General features: G+C 38.7%; 1 protein-coding gene across 5 annotated transcripts; it reads right to left on the bottom strand.

Annotated features, from left to right (window-relative positions):
• Window positions 1–403: 403 nt before the first annotated feature.
• Window positions 404–23143, bottom strand: LOC108340289 (DEAD-box ATP-dependent RNA helicase FANCM). 5 transcript variants are annotated; one of them, XM_052878387.1, is made up of 24 exons: window positions 22959–23143; window positions 22680–22872; window positions 22458–22601; window positions 22279–22361; window positions 22078–22192; window positions 21869–21960; window positions 21703–21757; window positions 21501–21622; window positions 21313–21450; window positions 20297–20490; window positions 19378–19508; window positions 18343–18403; window positions 18175–18245; window positions 11694–11846; window positions 6966–7015; window positions 6737–6902; window positions 6470–6597; window positions 6055–6390; window positions 5891–5945; window positions 2817–3152; window positions 2274–2729; window positions 2049–2100; window positions 1722–1862; window positions 404–1295 (listed from the first exon to the last, which is right to left on the bottom strand). In XM_052878387.1, the coding sequence occupies exons 1-24, from the start codon at window positions 22995–22997 to the stop codon at window positions 749–751; spliced, it is 3858 nt and encodes a 1285-aa protein (XP_052734347.1). In that variant the 5' UTR covers window positions 22998–23143; the 3' UTR covers window positions 404–748. The 5 variants fall into 5 exon arrangements, with proteins under 5 accessions (XP_052734347.1, XP_052734348.1, XP_017433051.1 ...); XM_052878388.1 differs by having other exon boundaries at window positions 405–1295; window positions 21313–21426; XM_052878389.1 differs by having other exon boundaries at window positions 1074–1306.
• Between the last annotated feature and the right edge of the window lie 1574 nt (window positions 23144–24717).

Below are 24717 nucleotides of genomic sequence, written 5' to 3' on the forward strand. Positions count from 1 at the left end.
AGGTGCAGAAATCACGGTGCTGACAAATGGGTAAATGTAAGTTGTGACTGCAGAAAGCCCTAAAAACTCGTTGATAAAGTTGGTGCATTGTGTCGGTAAAAGCCATTTACAAAAGGGTGCTGAATGGTTGTCTTTTCCATGAAAAAGAAAAAAGGGTGTCGTTTTAATATTTTTTAATTCGATTGGTAATTCTAGAGTAATCAGTTTTGAACAATTAATCCATAGCCCATTCTCTGGACGCACATGAGATTAATTACTTGAATTTTGAGAGTCTAAAATCATCCCATATTTCCATGCCTAATTGAAATAATTCATAAATCAATAAATTATGTACATTTACATCCTTATAAGTTCACATTAAATTCTTCAGTTTATTAAAGCGAATATAAAGTGCAATTTTTATTTTTGTCAATGTAATTGTTTTTTTTTAATATAAAACGGGTTGATACAAAAACACCGATACCAAAAACTGCCCTGGACAATTACTGACACCGATCAACTTTGTCATGACGAGCTGGTTAATAACAATCGGGGTTAGACGAATATACAAGAGGCATTGAAATACCCTTCGAACCAAGTGTTTGTTAGACGAACCTATAACCGTATTCTCTTCCAAACAATGTTTAACTATACAATAAAATACCACTGTATAAATATGTAGTCTAAAAGACTTGTATTTGGCTTACACCACGTTGATTAATTAATTTCCAAATGCAAATATCATGCTGCATGAGTTATGTCATGCTTTTCATATCCCAAGATCAAATGAAGGAGACCCAAAAATATCAAGGTTGGGTAAGTGAGATTGAGAGACTTTATCTTGCTTCTGAATGGACAAATCTAATTTCCGTTTTAGAACCAAAGTTGCTTTCGCCTCCAACTCGTCAAGATCGAGATCATTATAAAACTGATCATCACACAAAACATTTGTAATTGCATCCACATCCCCCACTTCTTTCTTTGATTGAAGAGCAAATTCTTGTTCAAGGTTCATAGTCGGGAAGTGTTCAGAGTGGTAAAACGACAATCTTCGTTTGTGACTTTTTATCTCTGTCCCATTTCCCTTAGGACAACAACTTGAAAACACTGCTTCTGAGGTTAACTGGTCGATGGTGACGGATTCTGAAGTCCGATTTGCTGACTCTTTGGTTGGCTCTGTATGTAAATGATTGAATGACTTCCCTGAAGAATCCCCACTTTCACTAGTACTGGCTGCCACAGTCACACAGTCGGGAGTGAAGGTGGCAGAAAAATCAAGCGGTCCATTACTCGGTGCTTGACTGAGCAAAGAACGCCTGCATCAGAGCTAATTTCAGTTATATAGCTTTAACATTAAGATAATAACAGCACTGCATAGTTCAGAATTAATTCAATGTGATATTTGTAGGCGGATATAAGGATGACTTGTTGGGAGGAGGGTGACAGAAGTTGTGGGTTCAGAAGGGGGAGTAAGAGAGATTATGGATTCAATTCTCCCATTAACAAATATTAACAACTAATATTGCCTATAAAAAAATGTGATATTTGTAAATTCAAATAATTGGGAAAGATTCTAACAAAGCTGATATTCTCACGTTTAGATAAATATGTAATGAGAGGAAAGAAGCCTTGTATGATACGAGCTTTTTTTCGAAGGATGACATTTGCTACCCAATTCCTTTAATCATGAATTCAGAAGAAACCTACGAATAACAAAGCGCAATGGAAGGAAGATAAAATACCTGTAAATTGTCATCATGTCCATTCTACTAGCTTGAGGCTGACTGGCTGCTGTAGGGTTGGTCCTGTCATCTATGAAACTGTCAAATGAATTGTCATCCTCACCATCTTCATCATTAGATACATAGGCATCTGAAGATACCCTGACCATATTGAACTGCTCGTGAGACCGGATATTTTCACAAAATATAGTCATATACAACTTATAAGTCATTATATTTTCTGAATCAGCAATAAAAGATATGCTAACTATGATACTGAATATTGTGTAAAAAACGCTAAAACAGGATGAGAATGCAGAATTAAGTTAATCTTCGGCAAAAGCTTACTCCGCTTCCTCCTCAATGAAGTCTCTCACATTGTATGCTGATTTCCTTTTACCTAAAAAGTAGAAATGAAACAGCACAGCGCTCAGTTAGTTTTCTAAAATACATCCTTCTAGAAAAGAATTTTGTTAAATATATTTCCAATTTCGTTTCAAAGAAACAAGATATGATCTAAAATACTTTCAATGAATAAAGGAGTAAAGAATGCACTAAACAAACTAAAATCACCTCGTCCATGCTCATATTGTGCGGGATTGGAGGCATGGGATGACTTCAGAAAGTTCACTGTTGAATAAAAAAATTTAATACTTTTCTGATTCCTATTGCTTTCAGTATCTTCAGCTTTTCGCAACCTTTTAAATTTGCGTGAAGGTTTAATGCTTTCAGACATTTCACCACAATCTGCTGGAAGTGCTTCTTCACCGAGGCTTAGGTCAGAGTTATGTACATGGCCTTCCTCAGTTTGGGAAAGAAAGACTCGTCCTCTTCTAATTGTACAATTCTTCAGGTCAAGTAAAGGGCTTTGAGTTTCATTGAAAGAGGAAGTACCGACATTCTTATCAGTGCCCTTCTCATTGTCGACCATTTTAGTTTCCCCTGAGCTTAAAGAACTAACATTCTGTTCTTTGTGGACACTGACAGGTAAAATATAGTCACGTATAACAGAATGGTATCCTGATTTCCCTGAAAAATTCAATTTATTTTAGAACAAAATAGTTAATTACACTAAACTATTGTAAACCGTCCTTTTACCACCTTGAAGTTACCCACCTCTTTCATCAATGGGAGACTCAGGAACTACACCACTTTTAATGAAATTCGTTAAACGTGGACTAAGTTCTTCATCTTTCATGTCATTAATGCATGCATCTGCAACCAACGAAGAAGTCTCAATCTCCATAAGATTTTCCATTTGACCTTCATTTGACACTCTTCTCTTATAAATTGGAGTCTCGTGAATTCCCTCATCATCCTCACATGTTTCTTCTCGCCAAGTTAGATCAAGGAAGTCTTTGCTTTGAATGCCCAAATGATACGAATCCAGGTCCAGACAATTAACCGAGTTTACACTCGTTCTCAATGCATGCATAGAGCATGATTCATTGTCTGAAGAAGACATAAAGTGGACTTAGTTACCATATTTAGAAATTCGATGTCAATAGATATTTGCAAAATGTTCACAGATGTTGAAAATGTGTTCAGAAAAAGTCATTTATTATGAATATTGTTGTTTGTAGGATATTAAGTGTATTATTAGAAGTGTTAAAAGATTTTAGAGATCTCTTTGTAATTATTATTTAAGAGTTAGAATTCTCTCTACATAGAAATCGATGTATTGTTTCAAATCAATCAATTAAATAAAAATATTCTTCTCTTCAGATTAATAATTTCAAGTTGGTATTAGGTTCTTGAGAGCCCCCCTTTCACATTTCTTCTTTAGTGTCTTAGCTATGATTCTTTCTAGGGTTACTTAAAGTGAATCCATTTCCTTTGATTCATGTGGTTGTCTAAAGTGCATCAAACTTGTGACTACATTGTTGATTCTGCCACTGTTGTTGTCGAAGTTGCACCTGTCGTCTGCTGGAGCTGTCACCATCATTGGTGTTTGTCGATACTACTGTTGCCAGAGCTTTCTATCTTACTGTTCTATTTTATTTAGGAGGGGTCTAAGGAGTCCTTATTATTTGTTGGTTTAATAGTCTTTTTGGTCTCAAGTTTTGTTCAAATTATTCAATGCGGTCCTCATAGGATATAATGTGTATGTTAAATATTAGTTGTTAGTTCGGTTGTTAGGTTGAGTGAGACTTCCTTTATTTAGTGGGGGTTCTTTGTAGGGAAGGGAGGTTTTTGGATGTTTTAGAGAATTGTTGACAGGATCTTTGGCATCCTGTGTGAAGGGAACATTGTCCCTTGGAGGCACTTTTGCTGTTCTTGGTGCCTAGAATCAATAATACAAGATCTTTTCAGTGAGTTTGGGTGTTTTGCAGTGGTGTTTTTGGGTTTCTCTATCTAAGAACCTAACAAGTTGGTCCGACCTGTCAGATCTCAGAAAAGGAAAAGAAATGGAAGGAAGAATAAGCACAATTGAAAGGGCGATAGATGAACTAACGGAGGGTCATCAAGAACTCAAGGAGATGTTCAGAGGTCTTATGAAAAATTCCAAGAATTCAGACAGGCATTCGGAGGGCACTCAAGGGTCGATGAATAGAGGAAGGAAGGACAAGGCTGAGGAGGTGATGAAGAAAGAGTAAATACTTTGGAGAAAGGGGCCAACAAACAAGGAAGAGCCATGACAGAAAAAAAAAGAAGTGTGAAAGAAATAAGGGAAATCGTCCAAGCAAAAAAAGACATGCTGCAAGAACTCAAATCATGGAAGGGGCAGAAGGAAGTGAGAAATTTGTCATGAAAGGAAAGAAAGAGGGAAAAACAGGTACGGATGCTGAGAAAGATAGTCTGCAAAACAGCAAGGCAAGAAATTCTCTGAAGGAGAGTACTTGGCTAATGATGAAGAGAAGAAGGAAGAAAGATATCTACAAAGTAGTAAACCAAATGAGGAGGATGAAGAATTGTTGAGGCCTGGGGTTAAAACTGCGGGGGCAGGGTGCTACCTAGTTGAGGTCCTGGTGTCCATGGGTGCATCCACTATAACAGTTACAGATCCATATCCTGAATTTCCTGATGTTATAACACTTGCAGAACTTGCTTCTAGCAATGGCCACAAAGGAATTTGCGGTTTTCTTGGAGAGTAGTTATTAACTAGCCATCTTGAATTACTCACAATGGAGGAAAGTAAAGATGGTAGGAAAGAAACTTCAGTAATGGAAGCAGTGCAAACAGTTTCAGAGCGTACTGCAAAACTTGTGCTTTATGGGGATGGTTCAGTAATTCTGGAAGATCTCGAAGTAGAAATGAGAAAACAAAAGTTGTCACGAAGATATGCTGTAGAATTTTTGAGCCGTGCAAGAAGTCACTGGTTTTCCAGGTCTTTTGGTTTGAAGCAGTTCTTATCATTAATGGAACCAAAGGAGTCATATCGACCACCACCCAAGCCTCCAGACCTAAATGTTGACAGGATCTTTGGCATCCTGTGTGAAGGGAACATTGTCCCTTGGAGGCACTCTTGCTGTTCTTGGTGCCTAGAATCAATAATACAAGATCTTTTCGGTGAGTTTGGGTGTTTTGCAGTGGTGTTTTTGGGTTTCTCTATCTAGGAACCTAACAGCCCCTCAATTTTCTCCGTCCCAATGTAGTCCTCATTTTTGTTAATGTTTATAGGGTGACAACGTGGCAATATAAATAACATGTGGCAACTCCAGTTTAACATCATTGCCTACAATCTAGTTTAGCATACACAAAAAGATAGATCAACACTTTATTATAGAAAAACTGGATGGTAGTCTTATCGCTACTTCTTATGTCCCATCTGAGCTTCAATTAGCATATTTGTTCACAAAAGGTCTTTCCACTGAAAATTTTCATAATCTCACAAGCGAGCTGGGAATGATATATCCATTCACCAACTTGGAGGAAAATGTTGTTAGGAAGATATTAAGTGTACTACTCTAGAAGATTCTAGAGATCTCTTTGTAATTATTACTTTAGGATTAGAGTTCTCTCAATATAGAGACTTATGTTTGTTTCAAATCAATTGATTGAATAAAAATCTTCTTCTTTCAGATTATTCCTTTCAAGTAATAACCACCAAAAAGTAAATAATTTTGAAAAGTAAAAGATAAAAAGTAAAATACAACTCTTTTCATCTGCAATGTTGACACTATCAATGGCTATTGTTTGGCATTAGAAACTAGGAGAGAAAATTGAACAGATGATATTATCCATATTACCTTTATCAAGTTTGGTAGGGGTGACTGGCTTCCTATGTCCCAAGCACAGATCTTCCTGAACAACTCAAATAGACATTATTTAACCAAAAAGGAAATAACGTTCACAGTATGACTACGATCATATTTCATACAGTGTGGTACTGATCTAAGAGCAGAAGTAGAACCTGAAGTGAAGAAGTTTCGTCATCTTTTGGAAATGATGCTAGTCCTTGCATACGCTGCATCATGTCTATAAACATCAATGTTCCAGATGAATGCTTAACTTTATGCACTCTAGAAGGAAAGGTCTGAAAGTGGGGAAAGGAAATAAGGGAGATTCTACTATTCTTTTCCCTAGTAGGGTGAAAATACGTTTCAAGTAAATCAATTTCAGCCACATTAAGTTTGTTCTTCGATGGAGAAATGTGGAGCTCGTCATCCTTCACATTCTTTTGACGGGGAATAAATTTCTCAATAGACAGTTCAACATATTGAACTTCCGGTTTGAAGACATGAGGAATCTACAAAAATATTTAGCAACATTGATAAGGATAAAAAGCACAGATAAAAAAGAAAAGAAGTTTTCTAACAGTTTCTGACCATCCTTGGACTAGGATGAAAGGAAAAACTATTTATGCCCCCATTGCGCATGTGTTTAGTTATAGTTTTGCTCTTTGCCTGTTTTCGCAAGTAGCCCTTCAACTCTGTCCCTTCACAAGCAAAAACTAGTAACAATTGTTAAGGAACCAACGAAACAAATACTTGTAGCATTTCAGAAAGCGTATAATAGGAAATGCCAATAATGTTCATTTCTTTCTCAGAAGTAACAATCGCCAAGAAATAAATAAACTGAAAATCAAAGGATATCAACTCGTCCATCATGCTTTCTTCCGGTTCTCCCCATTCGCTGAATCATTCTAAGTGGTGAAATATTAGCATCAAAAGATATGACAAGATCAACTTCCATGATGTCAAGACCTTCTTCACCAATTGATGTGGCAACAATGACATTATAGGTGCCAGACCGAAATTTCTGTTGATCAACCATGTAAGTGCATCGAAGGAGAGTGAATATTATACTAAAGAGAATACATACCGTTAGCACAGCCTGTTGAACCTTTTGGGACTGACCTTTCATTGCTTTCCCTATAGATCATTAAAATGAAGACTTTTTTGTAAACAACATAATTGATTCTCCTTTACAAACAAAATAATGATGAATGTCGAAAAACAACAAAAGAAAAGAAGGAAGGAAAAACAAAGAAAAGATACAAATTGGAGGATAAAACATTTCCTTTACAAATTGCCCAGAATAAATAAATGCAGATGTCAACGATGCTTAACAATGACTAAGATTTAAGAATTATTTGAGGCCAGAAAAAAGTAATACCTACTTTGATAGGTTTTTGGGTATGAAACCACTAACACTCACAAACAAGAACTCAAACTGTAAAAGAATGAGTTTCTGTATTTCAATTCAACAAAGTTCATGTACAATCAATATACAGGAGCCTAATCCCCCTCCACAGGACAAATGTTCCTGTCTATACAAACTAATATTCCAAAAGCTACCTAAAACAATGTACCAAACTCTATTTATACAAGTCCTAACTTCCCGCCTCTCCTCTCATAAACTCTCCACCTAACTTCCCGCCTCTCCTCTCATAAACTCTCCACCTAACTTCCTGCCTCTCCTAACTGCTAAAACAGTTAGGACATTAACTCTTCCTTCTCCTCTCATAAACTCTCCACTCCCTAACATTACCCACCGCCTGATGATCAACATTGTCCTCAAGGTTGAAGTCTGGATATTGGTCTTTGATAGTTAGGGCATCTTCCCAAGTCGCTCCATCTCTACCTCCTTCCTGCCATTCAATCAATATCTGCTGCACCATTTCCTCTCCTTGCTGTGTTTGTCTCCTGTCCAGAATTCTAATGGGCCAGAATGTTGGCCCATCTACCTGTAGGTCTGATGGCAATTCCTTCTCCACACTCTTCGCGCCCACTGCCTTCTTTAGTTGAGACACATGGAATACAGGATGTATCCTGGCTGTGTCTGGTAATTGAAGCTTAAAGGCTACCTCCCCTACTTGTTGTATGACTTGGAATGGCTCAAAATATCTTGCTGACAGCTTTGGATGCAGCCTAGATGGCATAGAAGTCTGTCTATAGGGTCTAATCTTTCGACTTTAATCTCCGCTGGTTTACTTTTTCAATTCGCATATTTTGCCATCAAGTCCTGAGCTCGGGTTAAATGGAACCTGAGTTGCTTAAGGGCTTCATCCCGCGTCTGCAACTCCTGGGCTACTGCTTCTACAAGAGTTTCCCCTGGTATGAACCTGTTTAGGGAGGGAGGAGCTCTACCATAAACAGTCTCGAAGGGAGTGCATTTCGCAACACCTTGATAGCTGGTATTATACCAATACTCAGCCCAAGGAAGTATTGAACTCCAACTTTTTGGTTGCTTTGAGCAAAAACACCTCAAATAGCATTCCAAAATTTTGTTTAAAACTTCAGTTTGCCCAACTGATTCAGGGTGATAGGTAGTACTCATCTTCAGCTGTGTCCCCTGCATCTTGAAGAGCTATTTCCAGAAAACACTAAAAAATAATGGGTTTCGATCACTAACAATGGAGACTGGCACCCCATGTAACCGGACTATCTCCCTAACAAACACTTCTGCTATGGTGCGTGTTGAATAAGGCTGTTTCAAAGGTAAGAAATGACCATATTTGCTAAGGCGATCCACTACCACTAGCACAACATCATACCCCTGTGACTTGGGCAGTTTAACTATAAAATCCATACTCACTTCTTCCCAAATAGCGTGAGGTATGGGTAAAGGTTGTAACAGCCCTTGAGGAGAAGACGCCAAGTATTTATGCTGTTGGCATACTAAACAACTAATAACAAACTCAGTGACTGACTTCTTCATCCGCATCCAATATAGTGACTGGGCTACCTTGCGGTAAGTCCTGTAAACACCATAATGCCCCCCTATATTTGTCATGTGAAATTCGGCTATGAGCTTGGGAATCCAGGCTGACCTAGCAGAGAGCACCAACCTCCTTTTATAATGGAGTATGTCATGCTCTAGAGTGAAAACTGGATGTAAGTTTGGATCCTTCTTGATGTCTTTTATCACATTTACCAGTGCCTCATCCTCCTCAACTTCCCTCAAAACCTCTTGAAAGTCCTGCCAATAAGGCCTTGCCACCACCCTCAATTCCTTCTCATCTTCTCCATTTCCTTCCTTCTTTCGTGATAGAGCATCCACCACTTTGTTAGTGACTCGTGACTTGTACATAATCTCGAAATCATACCCCAAAAGTTTAGCTATCCAATTTTGTTGGTTCTATGTAGTAATACGTTGTTCAAACAGATACCTAAGGCTTCTTTGATCAGTGTGCACAATGAATTTTTGGCCTAGGAGATAAGGTCTCCAATGTTGGATGGCCATGACTAAAGCCATAAGCTCCTTCTCATATATCGACTTGTTTAAAGATCCCTCCGATAAAGCCTTGCTAAAGAAAGCAATGGGTCTCTTCCCCTGAGTAAGAACTGCTCCTACCCCTCCACCTGATGCATCACACTCTATGTGAAATGGCTGACTAAAATCTGGCAGGATTAACACTGGCATTGGGGTAATGGCTTCCTTCAACTTGGCTATAGCAGCACTAGCTTGAGCTGTCCAGACAAACTGCCCCTTCTTTAATAGCTCAGTCAAAGGTTTTCCCACCTTACCGTAGTCCCTTACAAAATGCTTGTAATACTCTGTAAGGCCCAAAAATCCCCTCAACGCCTTAAGGGTTCTGGGTTCCTCCCATTCCAACACTGCTTTTACTTTTTCTTGATCCATTTCTACTCCCTTCTCTAAAATCAGATGTCCCAGATATCTGATTTTTTCTGTCCCAAACTCACATTTGTTTCTATTCGCCACCCAGTTATTCTGCCTTAGTTTATTCAACACCTGACCCACATGCTTCAAATGCTCTTCCCATGATTGGCTGTAGACCAGGATGTCATCAAAGAATACTGTGAGAAATAGAGAAGATTGGGAGAAAATATCCCTTGTGTGTTTTGCATACACATAGGGTAGTTTATTTATATTGTAGGATATGGGCCAATGCCCTTAATACAGAATAGGCTGAGCCCAAATAACAGAAACACACATCTTAACATCTAACACTCCCCCTCAAGTTGGAGCATATAAATCATATGTTCCAAGCTTGTTGCAAAGATAATCAATTCTAGGTCCTCGTAAGGACTTAGTGAATATGTCTGCCAACTGGTTGCTTGAGTTAACGAACTCAGTCTTGATATCTCCGGATATGATTTTTTCTCGAATGAAATGACAATCAACTTCAATGTGTTTGGTTCTCTCATGGAAGACAGGGTTAGAGCTAATATGGAGAGCAGCTTGATTATCACATATAAGTGTCATGTGAGTGACATCTCCAAATTTCAATTCACTAAGCAATTGTTTAAGCCACACAAGCTCAGAAGTAGCTGATGCCATAGCTCTATATTCTGCTTCTGCACTGGACCTTGCCACAACACTTTGCTTCTTACTTTTCCAAGATATCAGGTTGCCACCAATAGAGACACAATATCCAGAAGTAGACCTCCTATCAGAAGGGGAACCAGCCCAATCAGCATCTGAATAGCAAACAATTTTTGTATCGTTGTTAGGACCATATAGCAAACCTTTTCCAGGTGATCCTTTAATATACTTCAATATGCGAACAACTGCATCCCAATGGTCTTCACATGGAGAGTTTAGAAATTGACTCACCACACTAACTGCGAAGGAAATGTCAGGACGCGTAACAGTAAGATAGTTTAATTTACCAACTAATCTTCTGTACCGTTCAGGATCTGAGAAAGGCTCCCCCTGATTTGGTAAGAGTTGGATGTTAGGGTCCATAGGTGTCTCAACAGATTTACAGTTCATTAACCCTGTTTCCTCCAAGATGTCTAACGCATACTTCCTCTGAGATATGACAATACCAGCATTGGATTGTGCTACTTCAATACCCAAAAAGTACCGGAGTTTGCCAAGATCTTTGGTTTGAAAATGGTGACAAAGGTGCTGTTTCATCTGAGAGATGCCAAGATAGTCGCTTCCTGTGAGAACAATGTCATCGACATACACTATTAAGTAGATACATCCAACACTTGAGTGGCGATAGAACACTGAATGATCCGCTTCACTGCGAGACATACCAAATTGTTGAACAACACAGTTGAATTTACCAAACCAGGCCCGAGGAGACTGTTTTAGGCCATATAAGGATTTGCGAAGACGACATACCAATCCAGATGACTCCCCCTGAGCAACAAAGCCAGGCGGTTGCTCCATATAAATTTCTTCATGCAAATCACCATTAAGGAAAGCATTTTTGACATCAAGTTGGTAAAGAGGCCATTGTCGAAGAGCGGCCATGGCAATGAATAGGCGAACATAGGTCATTTTTGCCACCAAAATCCAAACCAAAAATCTGTGTGTAGCCTTTGGCAACCAGTCGAGCTTTCAGACAATCAATTGTGTCATCAGGGCCAACCTTGATAGCATACACCCACCTGCAACCAACAACAGACTTTCCAGATGGTAATTGGACAAGCTCCCAATTTCCACTTTTCTGTAAAGCCGTTAATTCATCCAGCATAGCTTGATGCCAGCCAGGATGAGTTAAGGCATCACCCACAGACTTGGGCATTGACACAGAAGAAATGGATGAGAGACAAGTGTAAAAAGATGGAGATAATCTGTGGTAACTAAGAACAGTATAATGGGGGGAAGGGTTACGGGTAGAGCGTATACCTTTACGGAGGGCAATAGGCAGGTCAGACTCATTTGCTGGAGCCGGAGGAGACACAGGAGGCGGCACTGGAAGTGAGTCATGAGGGAGACAATTGCGGCGACTATAAACCTGAAGGGGTGGTGGTGAAGGACAATCCTGTGGTGAATGAGAGTCTGAAGAAGGAGGAGACAAAATGGGTGGAGCATCACCAGGAGGATCACAGATAATAGGAATATCAACAGTAATAGGTAGAGGTACAAAACTAGAAGATAGATGTGAAAAGTAAAAAGAAGATTCATCAAAAGTGACATCAGCAGAGATAAAATGACGATTGAGGGAAGGGGAAAAACACTTATAGCCCTTTTGTGACCGTAAAAATCCTAAGAAGACACATTTGTGAGACCTAGGAGATAACTTATCAAGACCAGGACTAAAATCATGAACAAAACATGTAGACCCAAAAACTCTAAGAGGTAATGGATGTAGAGGGTCTTGAGGAAATAAGATAGAATGAGGGATTTTGTGATCTAGGACGGAAGATGGCATGCGGTTGATAAGATAACATGCCGTGAGAACTGCATCACCCCAAAAATGTGAGGGTACTTGACCATGAATTAGAAGGGTACGAGTTGTTTCAATAAGGTGTCTATTCTTGCGCTCAGCCACCCCATTTTGTTGAGGGGTATAAGCACATGAGGTTTGGTGAAGAATGCCATGAGAAGCCATAAAATGTTTAAACTGTTGAGAAAGGTATTCACGGCCATTATCACTGCGTAAATTTCGAATAGAAACCCCAAACTGTGTTTTTATTTCATTGAAAAAAGATTGGAAAATAGAAAAAAACTCAGAACGATTCTTCATTAAAAACAACCAAGTACATCTGGAATAGTCATCAATAAAGGTAACAAAATACTGAAAGCCTAAAGTAGACTTAACACGACTAGGTCCCCAAATGTCAGAATGAACCAATGAAAAAGGGGACGACACCCGTTGTGAGACACTACGAGGAAAGGAACTACGAGTATGCTTCCCTAACTGACAAGACTCACACGACAAACTTGATAATTTTGACAACCTCGGAACAAGTTGTTGTAGTTTGGCAAGACTAGGATGACCTAACTGAGCATGAAGAAGGGATGGTGACTCCACGATTACGCCAACATGTGGAGAAGGGCGGAGATGATAAAGGCCACGAGACTCACATCCTGTGCCAATCATGTGTTTCGAACTCCGGTCCTGCAACCAAACAGAATCTTTAGTAAATGAAATAACACAATTAAGAGTACGAGTTAGACGACTAATGGACAATAAGTTGAAGGGAGACCCAGAGACATAAAGTACATGATCAATGGATATGGATGGAAAAATATTAACAGTACTAACACCATGAGATGAAACTCTAGACCCATCAGCCATTGTTACCGAGGGTAAATTATCCGGACATGACAAGGAAGAAAACAAGGACTTGTTACCAGTGATATGATCGGTGGCGCCTGAGTCAAGGACCCAAGGTCCGAGGGAGTGAGAGTGAGTCAGACCAACAAAAGGTGTACCTGTACGTGCAACAGATGCAGATGTAGTGGAACTAGAGTGCTGACAATCCTCATACCATTTGAGAAATTCGTTAAAGATTGCAGGTTGTTCTAAGGTATTAGATGGAGTAGGATGGTCTGCAGACGGTGATCGGGGAGGTGGATCAGAATTAGCCATTGCTACTGGTCGAGGAGGACGTCCATGAAGCGCATAACATCTATCAATTTTGTGGCCTAACTTGCCACAGTGGTCACATTTTGGACGTCCTTTACTTGGCTTGCGAGACCGACTTCGATCATCACGTTGGGCAGCCATAACAGAGGAATCATCAGTATGAGAAGATGTCTCAGTGACGGGTTTCCTCGGTATACGCAAAAGAGCAGAACAAGTAGAAGTAAAGTTAGGTATGACAGGAGAACCCAAAATCTGATCACGGACATGAGAGACATCATCAGAGAGTCCGTATAATGCCAACAGCATGAAGAACTTTGATCGTTGTTCCAATTCTTCAGCAGGAGTGGAAGCAGGAGGTAATATATCATTAAAATCACGAAGAAGGGCATGAATTTTACCCAAATATTTTGCCATGGGACCAGGATTGCGTGGACCAATAACAGTTAATAGGTCCTGACAAACACCATAAAGACGCTGAGTGTCATTTGTGTATAACAACTTCGCTTGTGCCCATACTTCTAAACATGTTTCATATGATCGAAACATTTGTTTCAGTGAGGAGTGAATGGTGGACTTTATAACAATGCATAACTGAGCATCAATGTTCATCTAGCGGGAAGTGTCATCTATGGTAGTAGTAGTCACATTTTGAGTAAGGTGATCTAAGTACCCCTGACTCTTCAACCAAAGTTTGATGCCGGACGCCCATGTTGCATAATTTGTGCCATCTAACTTGTCAATGGACAAGTGTACATTCACATAATTGGTGTATATTGAGGGATCAGAAGATGAGCCACCAACAGAGGTGTTTGTAGACGAGGAAGATGCCATGGAGAGGGAGAAACCCTAAAAATCCAAAGTGCTCCGATTGACACAACGACCACAGATCCAGAAAGAGGGCGAGGAGGCGATCACGGCGGTTCTGATCGGCGGCGGAACTCTCCGGCGACGCGCTGGCTCGCGCGGCGGGAAGCAGCAGTAGCGGTGACTGTTGCGGCAGCGCGTGGAGGCGCGTGGGTGGTCCGTTCGCCGCGATCTTTGTACCACGGTGGTCGCCCGGCCGAGACGATTCCGATGGTGTGGTCGTCGATCGATTCTGGAACTCTGGCGACGGCGGCGGCGGTGGCGGCGGCGACGCCGACGGCAGCGACAACGGCGGTGATGGGTGCCGAAGACTGTGGAGTTGGCTGGAACTATTCCTATGCTCTAGATACCATGTGAGAAATAGAGAAGATTGGGAGAAAATATCCCTTGTGTGTTTTGCATACACATAGGGTAGTTTATTTATATTGTAGGATATGGGCCAATGCCCTTAATACAGAATAGATTGAGCCCAAATAACAGAAACACACATCTTAACATCTAACAAATACCAACACGAACCTCCTCAGATAAGGTTGCAACAAGTTGTTCATGGCACTTTGAAAGGTTGCTGGTGCATTTATGAGGCCAAAAGGCATCACCATGAACTCATAATGGCCTTGATGAGTTCTAAAGGCCCTTTTATGTATATCCCCTTCTCCCATTCGAATCTAGTGGTACCCTACCTTCAAATCCACCTTAGAAAAATACCTAGCTCCCTTTAATTCATCCAGTAACTCTTCTATTACTGGGATTGAAAACTTGTCGGGTATAGTAGCCCAATTTAACGCACTATAATCCACACAGAAACGCCAGCTGCCATCTTTTTTTTGACCAATATAACTGGGCTAGAATAAGGGTCGATGCTAGGTCTGATAATTCCTGTCTTCAACATTTCCGCCACATGCTTTTCAATTTCGCCTTTCATCACGTGTGGGTACCTATATGGACGCACATTCACAGGGTCAACCCCTTCTTTGAGGGGTATTTGATGCACCATCTCTCTGTTTGGAGGTAATCCCCTGGGTTCGTGGAAGACCTCTGAATGTAGCTCCAGAACTTGCTCCAATTCTTCCTGTTGCCTCCCTATTAACCCCTGGCAGTTATCATCTTCCTCTCTCCTTTCTATCCGCCCTAAATTCCACACCAACGTCCATGCCTCCACTTCCTTCATCTTCAGCAAATCTTCGGGTTCCACCAATCTTCTAGCCAACGTGGGATCCCCTTTTATGACCACCTTCTTCTCCCCTTGTCTGAACACCATCGTCAATTCTCCCCAGTTCAGAGTCACTTCTCCCAGCTTGGCCAACCAATCCACCCTTAATATTATATCAACCTTCTTACAACAACCTCTGGTCCTTTTCCTCTATTCGTCTCCTAGACTCACATGATAAGGTGATGTATCCTCAATGGGTAATCCTAACTCATCTACCAACTCTCTGCCAATGAAATTGTGGCTAGCACCACTGTCAATCAGAATCAACACAGTCTTTCCCCTATTTTTCCTTGTAGTTTCATTGTTTTCAGCTAAGTAAGGCCTCTAGCTGAAAATGCTGATAACAACATTTTCTTCTCGTTCAGTCTCTTCCTCTTCGTCCTCCGCTAATATAACCACCCTCAGACTCCTCTCCGGGCAATGGTGGCCTAGACTGAACAGCCCTCCGCACCTGAAACAACATCCTTCTTCTCTTCGTTTCAAGAACTCTGGGTATGGCAGATTTCTCGTGTTCCTCCCCCTATTATCACTTCCCACCGTATTTCCCACCTTCGTCGCACCGCTAACAATGTTTCCCTCCTTCCTCACTGACCCCACACTCTCGAAAACTCCTGGTCGTCCTTGGGTATTGCGACTGGGCTCGAACCGCGTCACCGTTCCTGTCGTACGCCCCCCAAGATGGCTAATTCTTGGTCACATTCCAGCTCCCAGCCTTCGCACCACCATGAGCCTCCTCTACATCCCGTGCGATCCTCATAGTCGCCATCAGTTCTTGTAGATCATGAGGTCGAACTTGGTTTCGGATGCCTTCTAGCAGACCTACAAGAAAATACCCCAATAACTTCTCTTCCAACACTCCCTTTGTTTGACCCACCAAGATTTTGAAATCTTGAACGTACTCTTCCATGGTCCCAGTCTGCTTAATCGCTGCATAACTTTCAAAGATGGTACCCATGTTCCTGCCTCCGAATCTCACGATCATTGCTCCCTTTTTCAGGCCTTCCCAAGAATGATCCTTGGCTTTATCCTTCCAGAACTTGAACCAAAAACTGGCACTACCTTCCATTTTGATGTAAGCTAAACGCACCTTTTCTTCCTCCGCCACCCCTTGTAGCTCGAAGAACTTCTCAGGTCGATTAATCCAATTCAACGGGTTGAGTCCCTCGAAGAATTTAAACTATAAAAGAATGGGTTTTTGTATTTCAATTCAACAAAGTTCATGTTCAATCAATATACAGGAGCCTAATCCCCCTCCACAGGACAAATGTTCCTGCCTATACAAACTAATATTCCAAAAGCTACCCAAAAGAATGTACTGAACTCTATTTATACAAGTCCTAACTTCCCGCCTGTCCTAACTGCTAAAACAGTTAGGACATTAAGTCTTCCTTCTCCTCTCATAAACTCTCCACCTAACTTCCCGCCTGTCCTAACTGCTAAAACAGTAGGACATTAACTCTTCCTTCTCCTCTCATAAACTCTCCACTCCCTAACATACATAAAAGAAAGAAATTGTCTTTTGATATACCCAGAAAAGCTTATGTAGGAGTAGGTTCTCCTATCTGAACCTATCATCCCAATCTTCTATTGTCCTCTTTTCTGCAATCTTTATCTATCTATCCATCTATATATATGTATGTACGTGTGTTTATGTATACATTACTACTGCTAAGTGAAATACTCACTCAAGCATTCTTCTCTTAATCAAATATTCAAGTTGGTATCATAGTGGACTCCACTCTGTCTGTCACTTGTGTGTCATGTCGACTGTTGTACTCCACCAGCAGCCGTCATCTATCGCCAACAGCCAGTGTTGGCCTCAAACTTTTGTGGGGACTTCTGACAACTTCTTTAGTCTCACTGATCTTTTACCCCTGCCAGGGTGGCAGGTCCAACAATTACCTCTCTTCTTAAAAACTACCCTCTTATTTGTATAAATGGCCTCTGCAAGCCCATTCTTTTCAATTTGTAGAACACCCACAATCACTACATTGAAGCTTAATGGTAAGAATTATTTATTGGGTTAGATCCTGACGCACACAGTACATCCAAACCACCTGATGCACACATTAACATAAACGAATCAAAATGCTTAACAAATACCACGGATTCAAAGCGCCATTTGCAGGTCAACCATTACTATCTTAGTGAAAAGCGGGAGTACCCATAGAGTATGTTTTGGTTCAGTGGCAAGGCCTCTTTCAGAAAGACTCCACCTAGAAGCTTTTGGATGAATTTTTACAAGATTCTTCCAATTTACACCTTGTGGACAAGGTATTTGTCCATCGGAAAGGGGATAATATGATTCATGATGAGGAGACCCAAGAAGGCATGGATTCAATCCATGAAGAATAGGAACAGTATCATAACAAACAAGATTATAAGAAGTCCAATAGAAAGAACAAAAATGCCAATTTGGATGGGAGATTTTGTTACTTAGAAGGATAAGTGTAAGAATAAAATGGGTAGCAAATCGGGAGCACTGATATGTACAAATATCCTTTATAAAAAAAGGCATGAATAAAAGATTTTATCTCTCTCTTCGTTCTGTTGTGTTTTTTCGCCCACCCCTTCTACTTTCTTACTGTTGCAGGTGATTAATCATAGTCAAGCACAACATATCAATTCCACCAAGTAACACATGCTTTGGGAATAACCAACAAATGTTACATTCAGCACACAATCAAAATTCTAAAGCAAAGTAAAATCAAAAGTACCTGAACTTTGACCAATAAACTCAGTAGCTCTAATTAATTCCCCAATATCTTCAAGTGCATTCATTATATCCCTGAAGGAATTGAATTGACAGAATAAAATTTTAATTTGGCTAAAATTTTCCAATAGCTGTGTAGAATATGATTTTAAATAATTCAAATTAACATTACTTGACACTTTCTCTGTAATTGGAGAAGATAATTACCCTGGAGCTTTGTGGATCGTGGGTTTCTGCAACCACATCCAAAGAAGTCATCCATCATCTTATCAGTATAATGATAGTTTATTAACCACATCCAAGTGAATTCATTGTACGCATAATGCATCCATTAAAGAGTGTGATGGAAATTTATTAGAAAAACAAAAAATCAAATCAAGATTCAACCAGAAGCAAATGACTAAAATTTTATACCAAAATATTTAAGACTGTCTTGAAACAGTAAAGAATTCAAAATCAAATTCAGTTTTATAACAAAATAGCTATTTTAGAAAAGGAAAAAAAGAAATCCAAAAGGCAAAGAAACATATCTTCTAACCTCCAAAAAATACTCAGCCTTGAGGCCATGGCATAAAAAATACTCAGCCTTGAGGCCATGGCATAATATAACTGCCCAAATCATAAAGGATAAATAGCATCCTAAACACACTGTTGGGATATCTTATAATATCAATATTTTAACTTTGAATATTTTAGAGTATATTGAAAATTTTCTCTTAAAATTAGTTTTATAATATTTGATGATCTGTTTCTTTATTTCATTAGGATTATAGCATGTAGCTGTGAATACTTCAAATTTTATAAGAACATCATCATATCATTATACAACACCATACACAAGTAAATATTATTCCAAGGGCGTATACTCTCTATTTTCTTCAAAGAAGCTCTTCTAAACACCCCTAGATCAATCTAAAAGAAGCATACCGAACATCATTTTAAAACTCATAACTAGTCTCTTCATTGGAATTTAAAGCATTCAAAAGTAAAAAGAAAATCACTGTAAATTTACATCAAATTCCCTACTTCCGTTAGCTGGTGGCACAGTTAATATTCAGTCACAGCTTGGTCTTATTGGGTATAATATGCTGTGAGAACTAACACCAATGTCATTTACCTCAAGAATTCAAAACTTTCTTTACATAACAATACCGTAAGAAGGTAGTAGCAAATACCAACACCTTTTGAAAAACAGAATAATACTTACTGAAATGCTCCAGCAATACTTCTAGCATTTTGGACAATTTTGGACTAGATGCTCCATGAGACAAACTTTGCTGCATTAGTTGCCTTGCTTTAAAAATAACTTCACTTTTACTCATAAATTTTGCAAAATATCTGAAAGTAATCCTTATAGAATCATTTTTCAGAACTCTAAATATATATATAAATATGTAATTCATAAATGTTGGCAATAACATAGTAAAATATTCCTACAAGGCCCTTACATAAATTAAATATCAAAAGACATGCACAACACGGTTAGAGAAGTTTCTTAGATATTCTGCTCTCAGCTATATCAACTAAGAGCGTAAAGTTAAATGACTTTACATGTAATAGAACATTGGTCTTCTATTAAACTAAAGACAAATAAATATCAATTACCAGTGATCTATTTTCCAAATCTAGTTCAATAATGTATACATAGAAATATTACAAATAAGTGATTTAAATATGAAGAATTTACCACAAAAAAATGCATAATATAGACATCTCTATTGCTTCTAGAAATTAATCAACCAAGCCATCACTTTTATGACATATCTATTGGCAATGGCGACTGACTAACATCTTTTGTTGTTTTAGAGTTTGGTTCAGCTGTGTTAAATTTCATAAGTAGACCATATGACGAGAGAGGAAACAGCATGCATGTTTAACTATCAAATCAACACTCCCAATATGCCCCCATATGTTCTGTCCTCAGCATTTTTAAAGATATTTTTGGAGTTTAGATATTAATCCTTTGAATGCATCTGACATTTACCACTAGTGTGTACTAATCTTAATCTTTAATTAAGTTCTTATTTAGCCTGAAGGATCATACATATAATAATTTAAACATGAATCTAAACATATCCTCCCAATTTGTTTACTAACTTAGTATATAATGTACATAGGAAGTATACCCTTGCTTCAATTTTCTCTCAAGCATCTCGTATGCTGGCCTTATTCCATGGCTTGAAAGTAACTTATGGATGTAATAAAGAGTGATGAGAACTCCAAAATACCCTTCCACATCTTCGTAGTTGACATGAGAAAGATCTTGCCTAAGCCTTTGACGAAAACTTTCCCTAATTTCAAGTAATTGGCAAGGGCTCAACTGCCAAACATTCAAAAGAAAGATAGATAATGATTTGCTATATCATCCACGCAAAGTAAGTTTGGCTAATCATAAGCCAGACAAAAAATGTAACACAACTAACAGCTAAAAGTTAATAAATCTTCCAAACAATAGTTAAGAAAACTACCAAAATTAATCATGTTTCAAAACGCTATTCATGCAAAACATATACTAAAATAGAGTGGGGGAAGAAAGGCCTGCCTGCCACTACCAAAACATTTATATAGTTTTAATAAATATAAAGTATTAGACTTGAGTTAAAAGGAATCTGACTTTATTAACCTCCAATCATTTCCAGAGGTCTTTTAAACATTATGTTTTTGAATCTGTAGCAATTATATAATTTGATGTTCAAACCCAACTTTATGGATATGTCGCTGTTCAAAATATAGAATTATATCACAATGCAGTTTCTTTAATTTCACAATGTGTGACAAACTGAATGCATCTTATGAACAAAACAGATCACAAATTATTGTTACTCTTCTACTACATGTATCTCAAGAATTATCTCCTTTGGTTCAATGTTCAGGTTACATCAATTAATTGACTATATAGTTGTATATTATATTATACAACTTTGAAAGAATTGATAAACATAATAAGCCAACTTTAGATGATCCCTCAATAGATTATGAAAGTAAAATGAAGGGGGAAGGAGAGTGTAATCCTTACTCAAATATATATTTCCCCGTATTTCAATAAAAATCACTAATAAGTCATGTATTTATTTGCTGACAATAGGTAGAGCTATCTGACTCTGGTAAAAATGGAAACAAAACAGAAGGCAGAGAGTCTTACAGTGCGGTAATCTCTGTTCTGAATGACACCAATATTTGTAAGCCTAGCTACTATAGGGCGTATTGCTTCCATAAACTTATTATTTATTTCTGCAGCTTCCGGGCCCATCACAACCTGGTAAAATTGCAACAAAGATCTCTAAATGCAGAAAATATGACTTAGATTTCAAATAGGCATGCATAGACTACCTGTATCAATTCTATCTTCCTATTGTGAACATATGACATAACATCATGGTCAGTTTCGCTGCGATATTCAAGTCTGGAGATATGCAGATTATCAATGACAGCCTGAACTGTCTGTTGCTTGGCTGAATATCAAACTTAAAATTAGAACACAATATTGTTAAAAGGTTAAAGACTGAAAAGAACATAAGATACTCAAACTTACATCCTGGTGTTGCAGTTAAAGCTAATATTCTCAGCTGTACCGGTACAGCCATCAACTAAAAACCAGATAAAAAACTAAAAGGTATGAATAAACTATATGCAATAATGATGAAACATACTCTATTAATAAAACCCAGTAATAAATAAAAGCCTCGAACGAATCAGACCTCACGAACTGCTTCACAATAAGCGTAATTTCCCATAGCTCTGTGAGCTTCATCAATTACCAAACATACCAAGTACTTCACCAAACATGTACCTGAAACAAATTAGGTCGAGCAAAAAAGCAAAATAAAGCTAGAGCCTGATTCAGACAATCAATGGAATTAAATCAATATTCAGAGAATTTATGGAATTAAAATGACATTAAAATCACCAGAATGAATATCCTTTTCTAATACTTGAGGAGTGACAAAGAACACTCGCTTCGTTTTCCAAAATTGAGCCCTTTTAGGGGGACTTAGCTGACCAGTCATGTCAACTGTCCATTCCTGAAATTAAATTTTCCCCAATACTTCAAGATTTTCATGAAAGAAAAGATAAAAGTGAATCAGAAACAAGAAAAAAAAGTTGTTACTTGAGGTATTCCAACAATATTGTGGCAAGCTTCGATCTGCTGCATGACGAGTGGCCGAGAAGGAGCGGTAAAGACTATTTTGCCTGTTGTGAAAGGAAGCATTTTATCGGTTAAAGGGTCTGTGGCATTGAAAGTGTAAGACTTGTGGATACACAAGATAAGGCAGCACAAGAAATTACCTTGAGGAAACCATCTGAAGTAGTTATACATGACAACTGCAGCAATGAGTGTTTTGCCAAGTCCCGTTGGCAAGGCCACCAATGTGTTGGAGAAGAGTGCGGACTGGGTAATATCAAATTGATAGTCACGGAGGGGAACATTAACTGCAATGCGAATTCCAAAAGGTGATTAATTAAAACTCTTCAAGTGTGAAAGAAAGTGTAGGGAATCAACAGTTGTACCCGGATATATCCAGGTTTTGGCTGCCTCCGCATCTATGTGGTGGACAAAGGAAGGGTTTTCGTCATCTTCTTCGAACTGCGGTGTTGGGGATTCCTTCTTGAGACCCGTTTGCTGCTTTCCCTTTCCCTGTGCGTCGCTCGCCATCTCGCAAACAACGTCGATTTCTCTAGCAGCTGCTTCCCAATCAAATTCCTAAAATTGCATACATTAACAGTCGAAAGAGTGAGACTCAGTTGGAGTTTGCAAATTGCAAGAAAGCTATTTTTCCATTTTCATACCTCATCGTCCATGATATCCAAAGGATTATTGGATGTCATTCGATAATTCAGATTTTTTTTTTTTTCAAGATCCTTCTTGCTAGTAGTGACTCACTCGCACACCCACGCCAAAAAGAAAACAAATACAGAATGGCGCCAAAATGTTCACTGAAAATACGTTTCCAAGTTGTGGACTATCTGCACTCCTTTTATTTCATAACTACGTGGTGATGGAGAAATCTTAAAGGTAATTTAACTTTAACTATTTTTTCTAAAATTTAAAATCAGAAGGCCTAAATCTTGAAAATTAGACATTACTGGTCGAAATACATGTATATAAACGCAAGAGTGTCTAAAATGATAATAAAAAAATAAAAAATATTTATTATTACTTTAAAATAAAAAATATTATTACATTTACAAAGAAAATGTCATATTTATGTAATTTAATTGTAAAATATTTTGTTTTACAATTTTAGTATAAATTACTATGTGTAAAAGATACATAAATTTGATTAAAAAGATAAATTAAAATTTGTAGATAGTCTAAAATCTTAATTCCATTATCAAATCTTAAACAATTAATTTTTTTTTCTTTAAAATGTATAATAAAAGTTAATTTTATTAATACAGCGAGCTATAAATATTTTGAATGTATGTTATTAATGAATGAATTTAACATTCGCTAACATACACTCACACACATATAAAACACACAACCACATACAAACACACATATACAAACACATAAACATACACAAAGAAATCCACACACACAAAACACTGAGACACAAACACACACAAATAAAAAACAAACACGGACAAAAAAACAAAAACACACACACACAAACACGCATGCTCACACAAACACATAAACCAAAATAAACGCACATGCAAACACACACACACAAAAACACACACACATACACAAACACACATAGTATAGGGTTTAAGGATTAGGGTTTAGGGATTAGTGTTTAAGGATTAGGGTTCAGGGTTAAGGGTTAAGGGTTTAGAGTTCATGGGTTAGGGTTCAGGGGTTAGGGTTAGGGTTCAGGGGTTAGGGTTCAGGGGTTAGGGTCCAGGGGTTAAGGTCCAAGGGTTAGGGTTTTTTTAGGGTTTAGGGTTTTTAGGGTTTAGGGTATTTAGGGTTTAGGGTTTTGGGTTTAGGGTTTTGGGGTTTGGGGTTTAGGGTTTGGGGTTTAGGGTTTGGGGTTTAGGGTTTTGGGGTTTAGGGTTTTGGGGTTTAGGGTTTAGGTTGGGGTTTGGGTTGGGGTTTCGGGTTTAGGTTGGGGTTTGGGTTGGGTTTTGGGGTATGGTTTTGGGGTTTGGGGTTTGGGGTTTAAGGTTTGGGGTTTGGGGTTTGGGGTTTAGGGTTTGGGGTTTAGGTTTAGGGTTTTAGGTTTAGGTTTTTTAGGGTTTAGGTTTTTTAGGGTTTAGGGTTTTTTAGGGTTTAGGGTTTTTTCGGGTTTTTTAGGGCTTAGGGTTTAGGGTTTTTTGGGGTTTTAGGGTTTGGGGTTTGGGGGTTGGGGGTTGGGTTTAGGGTTTAGGGTTTGGGTTTAGGGTTGGGTTTAGGGTTTTGGGTTTTTAGGGTTTTGGGTTTTTAGGGTTTTGGGTTTTTTAGGGTTTAGGGTTTTTTAGGGTTTAGGGTTTTTTAGGGTTTAGGGTTTAGGGTGTTTAGGGTTTAGGGTGTTTAGGGTTTAGTGTTTAGAGTTTTTAGGGTTTAGGGTTTTTAGGGTTTAGGGTTTAGGGGTTAGGGGTTTGGGGTTCGGGGTTCGGG

Source organism: Vigna angularis, chromosome 5 (assembly GCF_016808095.1).
Source record: "Vigna angularis cultivar LongXiaoDou No.4 chromosome 5, ASM1680809v1, whole genome shotgun sequence".
NCBI lineage: Eukaryota > Viridiplantae > Streptophyta > Magnoliopsida > Fabales > Fabaceae > Vigna > Vigna angularis.

Bases quoted from the DNA above. Each gene is read 5' to 3' on its own strand.
- LOC108340289 (XM_052878387.1), bottom strand. From the start codon at position 22,997: ATGACATCCAATAATCCTTTGGATATCATGGACGATGAG. The intron at 22,873-22,958 runs GTATGAAAATGG...ATGCAATTTTAG, and splicing joins TGGATATCATGGACGATGAG to GAATTTGATTGGGAAGCAGC. The intron at 22,602-22,679 runs GTACAACTGTTG...TTCGCATTGCAG, and splicing joins CAAAACCTGGATATATCCGG to TTAATGTTCCCCTCCGTGAC.